At 38.5% G+C, this 13,570-nt stretch overlaps 1 protein-coding gene across 2 annotated transcripts in view; it reads right to left on the bottom strand.

The window, feature by feature from the left end:
• Positions 1-13,570, bottom strand: part of LOC122800065 (calcium/calmodulin-dependent protein kinase type II subunit alpha) — a 1,141,826-nt gene that overhangs the window by 71,344 nt on the left and 1,056,912 nt on the right. For both annotated transcript variants that reach the window (XM_044069562.1, XM_044069563.1), the window contains one exon: positions 8,345-8,439. In XM_044069562.1, coding sequence (XP_043925497.1) covers positions 8,345-8,439 — 95 coding nt within the window. The remainder of the gene's footprint in view (positions 1-8,344; positions 8,440-13,570) is intronic.

The following is a 13,570-nucleotide window of genomic DNA, read 5'->3' as shown; positions in this document are numbered from 1 at the left end:
AACCTATCAGGTTTAGTAAGCAGTACCTACATTTCACAGAAGAAAATTGGTTTGTAACAAGGGCTTGTAAGCTACCAACATCATTATTTATGTTTCATGATTACATATTCCATTATTTTGCAAATTATGCTATTAAAGCTAATTACCCTGTAGTTCCCAGGGTAAGTTGCAGGGCTGCCCTTGTGGATGGATACCACAAAAGCAGTTGTCCAGGCCTCAAGTCCATATCATTTTGGAGAAACTCAGACTAAATATGTTTTGTATGCACGTGTGTGGTGGTGGGGGGGGGTGGTCAGTGAGGTAATGTTTTATACTATTTTGTATAGACCCAAATAACTAGTATTCATAGTTCTGGGGACACTACTAGAACTTCTTAGGGTGAAATCATGGAGGTGGTGCAGACTGCAGGAAGTTTTTGAAAAACTGGGGACAAATGGGGAAGATGTTTAGTTTAAGCTTGCCCACCGGTATATTTGCAATTTCTTTGGAGTCACAGTGGGAAGGGCCATTGGATAAAATGCTCAATGCAGTGCTAAGTATTATATGTAAGATTCCTAACACAGAGAAATAATGCCTTGTGGTTGTCTTTCAGTAGTGTAGCAACATTTAATTCATAGTTTGCCTTGCAGGTTTTGAACCTTCACCCTAGTTCCTCATTTACATTTCTTAGGTTAGGTTTAGTGACTAGGAATTTAAGTTAATTTTTAAGATGTTAACAGTTTTGTTTTCACTTTCTTTTAAACTTATTACTGTATGGGTGCGGGTTGCATCTCTACAGCAGTTTAGGTGGGAATGGAAATCAGGTCTATAGAAAATAGCTTTACCTTTGTGTTTCACTTGGGGTGTAGAGCATTTATAACTCATTAGGTCATCAACTACTTGTAAGGAATTAGCCTTGGGGAAGTCCTTGAACACAGCCAGATTTCAACACGTCTAAGTCAGGGTTCTTAAGGAGAACATTATGGTGCAATGATCTCACTTAACTAATGATGGGATAACAGCAGATAGTAAGAATGAAAGTGAATGGGATTATTGCTGTCCACAGTCAGTGATCTAAATAAGTAGTAGACATTAAACCCAGGTAAATGAGTAATTATTTTCACTGAATTGGAACCACATTCCAGCAACTTTTAAAATGTGGATGTTTTCAATGTTCATAAGGACTCCTGTTGCAGGGAGCATTTTGTTGGCACTTTTAACACTGAATAGTGCTGTGTTTTGATTTGACTGGAATTTGTAAGGCTGCTAGGCACAGCAGATTGAGACAGTCTATAAAAGGCACTATGGCATAGAGAATATCTTAACCAAGATGTGAAAACCCCTATAGGAGAGGCACAAGCCACACCTAGGAAAACAAGTAAGACTGTTCACCACCTCCCTCCATGCTCACAAACATTGGAACCCCCTCCCACAAATAATACCAGTTAATCATCCAATTGTTGAATTCAATTATTTTATATACATATTGTGGTATCATTCATGGTGATGGTAGGATACTGCTCAAGATAAGTTGTTTTCCAGCATCCAGTCAATAGAGAGAGAGTTCAGCCACACCCTTCGTCATATCTTCCAAGCTGGATCTTCAGAGGTCATTCATTCCCAAATGTGCAATGACCAGAATGCATCAGTAATGTAATGGGGGGCAGCCTCCCTAGTCCAATGTTTTAGGTTACACAAAAGAGAGTTTTTACATTATTTTTTCTGCACCAACATGCTGTCACAGAAAGGCACTTCAGTGCTTCAGGAGTCTTTTTTTTTCCTTTATGCTCTTCATTTGAAGAGCTGAGGGTGTGCAGATTTTTTTCTCTTCCCTTTAAGAGCAGAGTTAGCAGGATGCTATATCAAAGCCTGGAACTAGGTGCTCAGTGGGTTGCAAGCATATATGTGGTGAACAAGATCAAAGTGCCTTGGGGACATTGAGAATACTAAAACCTGAGAGGAAAGCTGCCTGTTGGTCTAACACTGCTTGGCTTAGTAACTGGTGTTTTAGAATGTCAAACTACAGTGTCACTGATGCCATGGACATTATCATATGTATCATTACGCTGTTGTTACTTTAGGGGGCATCTGCATATTGCTTTCGTGAGCCATGCTCATGGTGGACAAAGTAGCTAGTATAGTTGATGGCATCATATTATGATGCTGAAGTCTAGTCAGACTAGTACATTTTCTGGGGGGGTGTGCTTAGGAGAGTTTGGGATAGATTTTCTTACTACCTCAACCTAGGTTTGATGTTAGTGGAGCAGTGGTGTGGGTGTATCATATTGTGGTGTGGGTGTATCGTATTGTGGTGTGGGTGTATCGTATTGTGGTGTGGGTGTATAGTGAGCACTAACAGCCTGGGTAGAAGAGGAAAATGGGTTTGCCTCTTGTCTGAGTATGTATCGATACCTCTCACAATTGGATTCTCTGCCTGCTAACAGTAACGGTTATCAGTGAGCATAACATAAACCACTCTCCAATTAAGACACGATAAAGGACAAATTATTATTCCACGGATAAAAATTCAAATGAGAGATATTCCAGGGTGACTCTGTCACTACTGTTCTTTTGTCTTGCTCTTAACCCATTAAGCTGTCTAGCTAACAGGTTAGGGCATGACTACAATTTGGCTCCCAGAAAGCAACAAAGTGTAAAGGCTTCTCTTGTTTTTGTGATTGATTTAAAACTGTATAGTTCATCAGAAGAAGACCTGAAAGCACAACTTGAAGTGGTCAAAACCTTTTCAGATGGTAAAAGAATGTCATTTGGTCTTGATAAATGTGCGAATGCAACCTTTAAAGCAAGAAAGCTGCAGTACCAAGAAACATGAAAACATCAGCCTGGGACAGGAATGTGATATAAAAGAACTTAAGCAAGAGGGAATGTATAAATATTTAGGAATTGATGAAGGATCAATAATAAAACATGAACAAATGTGAATAAAATTCAGTACTGAATAGTTTAGAAGATTAAAATTAATACTAAAAACAGCACTGGCATCTAGGAACAAAGTCCAAGCTATAAAGCAACTTGCTCCTCCTGTCCTAACTTACAGTTTTGGAGTGATTGACTAGCCCCAAAAGGTTTCAGATCAGTTGGACAGGAAAACAAGAATGTTGCTTCATGCTCAACAAATGATTTATAAAAATAAGTGTATACCAAGCCTATATATATATATATATATATATATATATATATATATATATATATATATATATATATATATATATATATATATATATATATATATATACCCCATTCTGAAGAAGTATAGGGCTCCTCAAAATTGATTACATGAATAGATCTGCATTCATAAGACTGCATACATATCTGCTGACCTCACAAGATGCAAACTTAATGAAAGTTTTGAAACATGAGGAGAATAAGTCTAAGATGACTTCCCTGCATAGTTTAGCAGAAGCATATTGGTGTAAAGTGGGAATGGAATTTAAACCAGAAGTAGATAATAATTGGGCAGCAACTGAATGTTGCAAAAAAGAAACAAAAGAATATAAAGTGAAGAATTAGATGAGAAGGTAAGAAATGTGGAAAATGCATAAATACTGTTGCAAGTATAGAAAACTTTTGGAACAACCTCATATTGATCAGGAATGAATACAGGAATGGTTAAGAAGAGGTGAATTTAAAGTAAAAGATGAACGGTAAACATTAGCAGCCCAGGATAGTGGACTTTTGAATATGTGGGAGAAACAGACAAATAAAGATTTTGTAAACAGAATTGGAAACAGTCGCACATCTTGTTGCTGGTTGTGAAGTACTAATGGCAGAAGGACTGTATACTGAAAGGCATAATAATGTGATAAGGCTGTTGCACTGAGTATTGCGCAAACATTATAATATTGAATTATCTGAAAAGCACTGAAAACATGAGCCACCAAGCATTACAGAAAATGATGAAGTTTATGTCAGATGGGATCACCCATTACCAATAGATCAAAAAACAGATGTAAGAAAAATACATAGTAATCCATTAAAATAAGACAAAGGTAACATTGATCATTGAAATTACTGTGCCCAGTGACTACAGTGTCTTATATACAGAGAGACACTAAGCCATAAAATATCAGGATTTGCAGGCAGAAACAAGGACAATGTGGAATAAGGATAGCCAGCAGTTCCATATAGTAGTAGGAGCAACAGGTCTTATAAAGAAGACTTTACAATCATACTTAGATATATTACCAATACATGTAACTCCATTTGAATTGCAGGATTTGTCATTTCTGGGCACATTGCAGGTGCTGTGAAGAGCACTCATGGCTAACATGAAAGACTGAAACAATAGTAATTTCATGAACTTTAATCATACTTTGACTTAGGAATAGGGTTCATTCCCATCATGGTATTAGAAACCCAAAAGACTAAGGCAGAATAATTGTTGGTTAAATAACCACTAAATATTTCGTTGACAGTAGAAGAAGTAGCACAAGTGGTTTTAGATATATTATAGAAATACCACTCAGCATACAAATGGACAATGGGATTTTAATGTTCTCAACACAATGTGTACTGCCCAGAATAGGCAGAGGGACAATCAGGTTTAATGTTTTCAAAAAATATGGCAGTACAGTCAAAAGGAAATTGACAAACAAGTTTCAATGCTCTCAGTAAAGTGTGGTGAGAAATGACGTGTGTTACAGACACATGTGGTATACTGCTTAGCCAATACTACTATATGGCAGACACAAATCAGGTTACAAGCATGGCACTCAAAAACCTAGCAAAGCAGTGTAGTACAACTGTGCAAGTACAAGTGCTCAACTCCTCTGATGTGGCAGCGATTGTTGGGGTTATGCACTCAGTGTACCATGCAGCAGCTCAGCACAGCTATGGAAGGAGCTATGCAATGCAGTCAGGGGAGTCTGCAAGATTGTTTCCAGTGGCATGCAAACCCACAACCTCCCATGCAACCCCTCATGAAGAAATTCCAGTGTCCCATTACTTGGCTATTTCTCCCCAGTTGCCTTCAACACTGTTCAAAACTCTGAGTGTGCATACTGTTTTATGCATTACTTCTGCAATTATTACAGATATTTGGATTTAATTTACAACTTTTAGTTCAAATTTTATAGCACAAACACTGATAGACATTTGCTAAACAAAGCAATAGTCTTACAATGAAAATAGACGTGTCACTAAAACTTCTCTACCTTTGAAATTCACACTCACTGAAACAGCATTGACATCCATATTCAAAGAAAATGCATCTGGCCAGTGGCAAGTTAAGTTTACCTTTGGGCTGTTTTCATATCATAGGTCCCTTGCACACATTTTTAGGACCATGCAAAAGTTCTTTGATTCATCTTCCTGATTGTATTAATTATAATATATAATGACTGAATTATATCCCTTGTATAATACAGCACCACTTGTTAGAGTGTGTTTTAAATTTATAGTTTTGAACATTTTCCAGTATGAAATGAAACAAAACATATGAGCCCATAATGACAAACTGCCCAATTCAGAAGATTTCAACCATAAAAGGTCACTCAAACATATATCACTACAATCCACCAATAACAGTCAATATGCCCAATATCTGCAGAAATAAAAGTCATGTGAATAAAGGGATCTGAATCTAATGAAGATGTTGCTGCTAGAAAACAAGTTTATATTTTAGTATTTTATCTACAAAGTCATTGCCTGATGCCTTTGAAGAATAAATTGCGTATGTTACATTAAAAAAATGCTAAGATTGTAGATCACAATAGGGAATAAGTGGCAAGCTGAAAAACAGGTTCATAGTTACTAGGCATCTCATCCAAAGGAGGACATACTCAGGACTGCAGCACCCCACCCCCTTAAAATATAAATCTACATGCTGTGGGAGTAGAACCTACAGCCCTCTACATCAAGATGCAAGTATGCTACCTGCTGTATTACTAACACTGCTTTAAAATTATATACCACAATAGTGATAACATTTGCTAAACAAAACAGTTGTACATTTTAAGCACACTTAGCATAAGCAGCAGTAAACACCTCTTCCTTTGAAGTTCACAATTCCTTGAAAATGCACTTAAAAATAAATTGCTAACTCTAACTAGGGCATATCACTCTCTCTCACATACACACCTCAAACTCTTAGTGCAAGAAATCTTGACAAAGCCTAAAATAAACAGGGACAGATATAAATATTGCTCGCATGAACTAGAATAAGAGGATTTGTTTTGGTATGCATTTTTTTAAAGGATATGACATCTAAAATTCAAATGTCTGTTATTATTTAGCAACTTCAATCCTTTTTAGGAGGAATATGGAGTAAAAATACGGACATTCTTCAAAAACCTGGATAGCTGAGCGGTATGCTACCTCACTGTTATACACACACACACACACACACACACACACACACACACACACACACACACACACACACACACACACACACACAAACACAGACACACTCACACCTCTCAATCTCTCAGAGCTAGACATCTGCACAAAGCATGTTATAATATTGGGAACAGAGGCCAGAAACTAGGGACACATTTAGAAGGTTAGTATAATAACAGGATTTGTATTAGAATGCATTTTCTGAAATATGTGAAGTCTGAAACTCAAATCCCTGTCATTAATTAATAAATTTAATCCTTAGCTCATCCTAGTGATTTGTCCCAACAAAAAAAAAAAACAGAATTTTCATGAGGAATAGACCAAAAATATAACGCAAAAATCCAGGCAGTCTGTGAAAATCTGTACAGTTGAGAGGTATGCACACATACATTCCCCTAACTCCTTAGAAACTGGATACAACAACAAGTTTTGCATTAGTATGCATTTTCTGAAGGATATGAAGTCTAAAGCTGAACTGTCTGCCATTATTTTCTGACTTCAGTCCTCAATGATTTGACAGAACAACACAATTTTATAAGAAACAGACCAACAATATGAGGCAAACATCTGGAAAGTTGTGAGGTATGAACCCCCCCTCCCTCTTACACACACTCCTACCTCTGTCTTACTTACACACACACACACACACACACACACACACACACACACACACACACACACACACACACACACACACACACACACACACACAGACCTACCTACTTCTTATACAACACACAGCCCTACCTTTACATTTCCACTTCTTACATACAAGCATACACATCCCTAGTTACCTATCTACTTGTTACAGCCACACACCCCTATCTATCTATTTCTTACACACACACACACACACACACACACACACACACACACACACACACACACACACACACACACACACACACACACACACCTCTTAAACACTTAAACGCACTTATTTCTCACTTTTCAATTTGTCTGCAGTCCAAATGTCTTCTGGAATTCAAATTCTACATGGGTGCAGAAGATGAAAACATAAACCATTGGTTGCGCAGATGCAGAAGATGAAAACAGGGTCACAAACACCTGTTGTGTCTGTGCGACTAGGTGCAATGGGCATTCTTAATGAAGAAAGCCGATAAAAAAGCATTTTTTTTTTACTTAAAGAAAATTAATCTCCCGGCCAACTGGTTCCAGATAAAACAAGTGCCCACCCTCTCAGGTATTATTCAAACATTTAAAAATACTGCTAGCTGCTGAGGACACCTGCAAAATTCTGACTTTTATAACCTAACCCAGCTTTTGATCATTCTTTTTTTAATGTGGGCATATATACAGCAATATTGCACCGTAGCTGTAAGGTAAATATAAACTTAATACTGTTTTTTGTTGCAGAGATTCTGCTTTATAATATTTTGTTCTGTACTGATTTTTACTGAACATGGCAATGGCAGAAAAAATAGCCACTGCAATACAGTTCACTTACCATATAGAGCAAAAGTGCATGTGTTTGTGTATTTATCTAATATATATTTATATATACATATATATATATATATATATATATATATATATATATATATATATATATACACACACAGTGATTCAAATCACTGTATTAGAAAAGGGGTCATAGGTTTATTGGGGAGTAGTTATCTTTGTTTCCAAGCTCATTTCAATAAGTACTTTTTAGCTTATTTGTAATATTGCAAAATGTTACCTCATGATGTTTGTTAAATTTCAGCTAATATTGCGATCAGTTCAACCATTAAATCAAGAAAGCAAATACACAAAAAAGTGAAAAAGTATATCCAGCAAAGGAAGAAAGCATCAGAAATATATTATAATGTAGTTTGCTGAAATCTGTTAGTATTTACTTAAAATGTATACCTCCAAAAATAAAACTGTATGGAAGATAATGTGTAGAAAAGCAGCTATCCAGTTAAAATAGCATAAGAGAATGATGCCATATTAAACTGTCACAAAGAAAATTTAATAATGCAAGACAAGAAGAGCCACTTACAGTTTTCAAAGTAGAATCGATGGAAGTCTAAGCCTTCTACTAGGTTTCCAAGGGCTTCAGGTTCAAACGCAGTAATGCCTGGATCACACATTTTCCTATACAAAAAAAAAATGGATTTAAGTTCATTTATCATATACCTGCTAATGCTACCACATGCATGCTTTGCCTTTCATGTGGAAAATGTTTTAGTTGTTATACTCTGGTAACTGAAGCAGTACAAATACAGTATGATCCATGAATTATCTGGTGATTAAAATCCACTCAAACGCCTGTGTCTGCTATTATATTTATTTATTTAATTCTGTTTACTGGGCAAGTAGACTGCTCAACAAGCTCTTTTCAGCCACAACACAGGCCAGTAGGTCAATACTGAAAATACTTGACAAGAAAGCACTGGACAATACACTTGCTCACAAACTATCACTTATTTATAACATCTACAGCTATTTCATGAGTTTTACAACAGTTAATTGTCAGAAATTATTATGAATATATGATTGATGTCATACATCAAGAAAAAGCACAGCATGGAAGCTTTTAATACCAAAGTAACTAAAAAATAGCAATTAATCATATCAATCCACTCTCCCCAGCAGAAACAGGGCATGACTTTGATTTGTTATCATCAGCTCTTTGGAAGCTTGGATGACGACAAAACAGTCCTAAAACTGGGTACACATGGGATGTCTACCAGTAAGTGCTTAAAAGTTGTATCTATAGAAATAAAATAATATAATATATATATATATATATATATATATATATATATATATATATATATATATATATATATATATATATATCATCATCATCTTCTTTCGGCTGTTCCCATTAGGGGTTGCCACAGCAGATCATCTGTTTCCATTTCTTCCTGTCCTCTGCATCTTGCTCTGTCACACCAACCACCTGCATGTCCTTTCTCACCACATCCATAAACCTTATCTTAAGCCTTCCTCTTTTCCTGTTACCTGGTAGCTTCATCCTTAGAATCTTTTTACCGATATACTCAGCATCCCTCCTCAGCACATGTCCAAACCAATGTAATCTTGCCTCCCTGGCTTTGTCTCCAAACCTTCCAACCTGGGCTGACCCTCTAATATACTTATTCCTAATCCTGTCCACGCTCGTCACACCCAGTGCAAATCTTACCATCTTTAACTCTGCCACATCCAGCTCTAACTTCTGCATTTTTGTCAGTGCCACAGTCTCCAACCCACATAACATAGCTGGTCTCACTACCTTCTTGTAGACCTTCCCTTTCACTCTTACTGGTACTCGTCTGTCACAAATCACTCCTGACACTCTTCTCTACCCACTCCATCCTGCCTGTACTCCCTTCTTCACCTCTCTTCTGCACTCACCATTACTCTGAACTATTGTTCTCAAGTATTTAAACTCATCCACCTTCACCACCTCTACTCCTTGCATCCTCATCAATCCTCTAGTCTCCCTCTCATTCACACACATATATTCTGTCTTAGTCTTGCTGACCTTCATTCCTCTTCTCTCTAGAGCATATCTCCATCTCTCCAGGTTCTCCGCCACCTGTTCCCTACTCTCACTACAGATCACAATGTCATCTGCAAACATCATAGTCAATGGGGACACTTGTCTGATCTCGTCTGTCAACCTGTCCATCACTATTGCAAATAAGAAAGGGCTCAGAGCTGATCCTTGATGTAATCTCACCTCCACCTTAAATGCATCCATCACTCCCACCGCAGACCTCACTGCTGTCACGCTACCCTCATGCATATCCTGTACCACTCTTACATACTTCTCTGACACTCCCGACTTCCTCATACAGTACCACAACTCCTCTCCAGGCACCCTGTCATATGCTTTCTCTAAGTCTACAAAAAGACAATGCAACTCCTTCTGACCTTCTCTGTACTTCTCCATCAATACTCTCAGAGCAAACATTGCATTTGTAGTGCTCTTTCCCGGCATGAAACCATACTGCTGATCACTAATCATCACATCCCTTCTTGACCTAGCTTCCACTTCTCATTCCCATAACTTCATGCTGTGACTGATCAACTTAATCCCTCTGTAGTTACTACAGCTCTGCACATCACCCTTATTCTTAAAAATCGGTACCAAAACACTTTTTCTCCATTCCTCAGGTATCCTCTTACTTTCCAAAATTTCATTAAACAATCTGGTTAAAAACTCCACTGCCATTTCACCTAAACACCTCCATGCATCCACAGGTATGCCATCTGGACCAACAGCCTTTCCATTCTTCATCCTCTTTATAGCTATCTTTACTTTCTCCTTGCTAATCCATTGCACTTCATGATTCACTATCCCCACATCATCCAACCTTCTCTCCCTCTCATTTTCTTCATTCATCAACCCCGCAAAGTACTCTTTCCATCTGCTCAGCACACTCTCCTTGCTTGTGAGTATGTTTCCCTCATTATCCTTTATCACCTTTACCTGCTGCACATCTTTTCTAGCTTGGTCCCTCTGTCTAGCCAATTGGTGCAGGTCCTTTTCTCCCTCCTTAGTGTCCAACCTTTCATACAACTCTTCATATGCCTTATCCTTAAGCTTAGCCCCCTCTCTCTTTGCCATGCACCTCATCTCCTTATACTCCTGTCTACTTTCTTCATCTCTCTGACAATCCCACTTCTTTGCCAGCCTCTTTCTCTGTATACTGTCCTTTACTACCTCATTCCACCACCATGTCTTCTTGTTGTCCTTCCTCTGTCCAGATGTCATACCAAGCACCTTTCTAGCCGTCTCCCTTACTAGCTCTGCTGCAGTTACCTAGCTATTTGGCAACTCTTCACTGCCACCCAGTGCCTGTCTTAACTCTTCCCTGAACTCCACCTCACAATTACCCTTTTTCAATTTCCACCATTTGATCCTTGGTGCTGCTCTCACACTCCTCCTCCTCTTCTTGATCACCAACGTCATCTTACAAACCACCATCCTATGCTGCCTAACTACACTTTCCCTGGTCACCACTTTACAGTCTCCAATCTCCTTCAAACTGGCCCTCCTACATAAGATATAATCCACCTGTGTGCATCTTCCTCCACTCTTGTATGTCACCCTATGCTCCTCCCTCTTGTTAAAATACGTATTCACCACAGCCATGTCCATCCTTTTCGCAAAATCCACTACCATCTGACCTTCTGCATTCCTTTGTTTGACACCATACCTACCCATTACTTCCTCATCCCCTCTGTTCACTTTAGCAACATGCCCATTGAAATCTGCTCCAATCATCACTCTCTCACCCTTGGGTACAGTCATCACCACTTCATCCAACTCACTCCAAAATTTTTCTTTCTCATCCATCATACACCCACCTTGTGGAATATATGCACTAACAACATTCATCATTACACCATCAATTTCCAGCTTCATAAACATTACTCTATCCAACACTCTTTTCACCTCCAAAACACTCTCGGCATACTGTTCCTTCAGAATAACTCCTACACCATTTCTCCTCCCATCCACACCATGATAAAACAATTTGACCCCACCTCTGATACACCTAGCCTTACTCCCCTTCCATCTAGTCTCTTGCTCACACAATATACCAACCTTCCTTCTGTCCATCATATCGGCTAACTCTCTCCCTATACCAGTTATACTGCCAACATTCAAAGTTCCAACCCTCGCTACCACAGTCCTAGCCTTTCTCCTCTCTTCCTGCCTTTGGCCATGCCTTCCACCTCCTCTCCTCCTTCGGCCAACAGTAGCCCAATTTCCACCAGCACCCTGTTGGCTAACAGTACTGGTGGTAGTTGTTGTTAACCCGGGCCTCGACTGATCCGGTATGTAAATATTTACTGGTGTCCGCATGAATCATTTGGCTAAGTTTTGCACCGGATGCCCTTCCTGACGCAACCCTCCCCATTTATCTGGGCTTGGGACCGGCACAAAGAAATGCACTGGCTTGTGCACCCCCGGTATATACATATAGCTAGAGTTTAAAAAAGTCACAGAGCTAGCTCGCTAGCTAGATACGTAGATAGACAGATTGTGTGTGTGTGTGTGTGTGTGTGTGTGTGTGTGTGTGTGTGTGTGTGTGTGTGTGTGTGTGTGTGTGTGTGTGTGTGTGTGTGTGTGTATATGTGTATGCATAAATAAATAAATACATTTATAATACATTTGCTTATCTTGCAGGGCAGTGGTTTGGCTCACGGTACTTCTAGGTGACAGAGGATATGGGATCTGCTTGAGAATGGGACAGCATCACTGTTGAATATAGGCATTGAAGACCGTGGGTTGGCTAGTCAGGCACAAAAGGTTACGGTGGGACTAGAGAAGAAGAAGCAAGAGGAGGCCAGCAACTAGGAAAAGAGTTGGGAATAAGTTAATAACAAACACAGATGTCTGGAGGATATATGCAGAGGTCGTCAGATGAGTAGAGAAAGCAAAAGAAGAATATTGGACACATATATGGAAAAAGGACAAGAAGAATAAAAAAATCCAAGGAAAGACAGGTGTAGAGACCAATGTTTGCATCTGGGAGTGCCAGTTAGGTTTGTGATGTCAAATGATTGCATTGGATTGTGTTGGTGTGGTTTGTTTTCATTTATATAAATGTATGATTGCTTACGTCATAAGTGATGGTTTAATAATGATGTTTCTTGTTTAAAAAATTGCAGGAATTGAAAAATGTATGTACTGTTGCTTAGGTTATATGATATATAACAATATATGTGAAGGGTATGTTTGTTCATGTTAATTTATTAATACAGTTTGATTATTTTTGTAAAAATGTAAATTTGCCTATGTTATAAGTGATAATTCAATAAAAGTGTTTTAAAAAAAAAAACATCAAAACAATGAGAACATGGTGGAAGTGGACAGAAGTTCTGTAGCCAAACAGGAAAGACAGAGGGTGAATGAGATAGAACAGTACAAAGAACTGCTATGTTGAGTGCAGGTGAGATGCATTATAGGGGGTGAGGCAAACTGCACAGACAGCGAGGAAGGTTGGAGAGAGTGGAACTGGGGAGAAAGAAATCTTGCAAATGAAAGAAATAAGGACATGGTGAAAAAACACTGGGCATTGGAAATTAAGGAGTCAGTCACCAAGGGGATTCAAACTCTTGGTCAGACAGAATTACAGTTAAACCTCTCTCAAGGCTCAGGCTTAGCAAGGCATGGGAGAAGGTAATAAGTACTATCACCATGTTGAAGCATTGGACACAACTTATGGTACATGGTACATGCAAGCAGTAATAACCTGTCAGA

The sequence above is a fragment of the Protopterus annectens genome, chromosome 4.part0 (assembly GCF_019279795.1).
Source record: "Protopterus annectens isolate FY-2018-M chromosome 4.part0, PAN1.0, whole genome shotgun sequence".
Taxonomy (NCBI): domain Eukaryota; kingdom Metazoa; phylum Chordata; order Ceratodontiformes; family Protopteridae; genus Protopterus; species Protopterus annectens.
The sequence above is the reverse complement of the archived record's forward strand: the minus strand, read 5'-3'. Positions and strand labels throughout refer to the sequence as shown.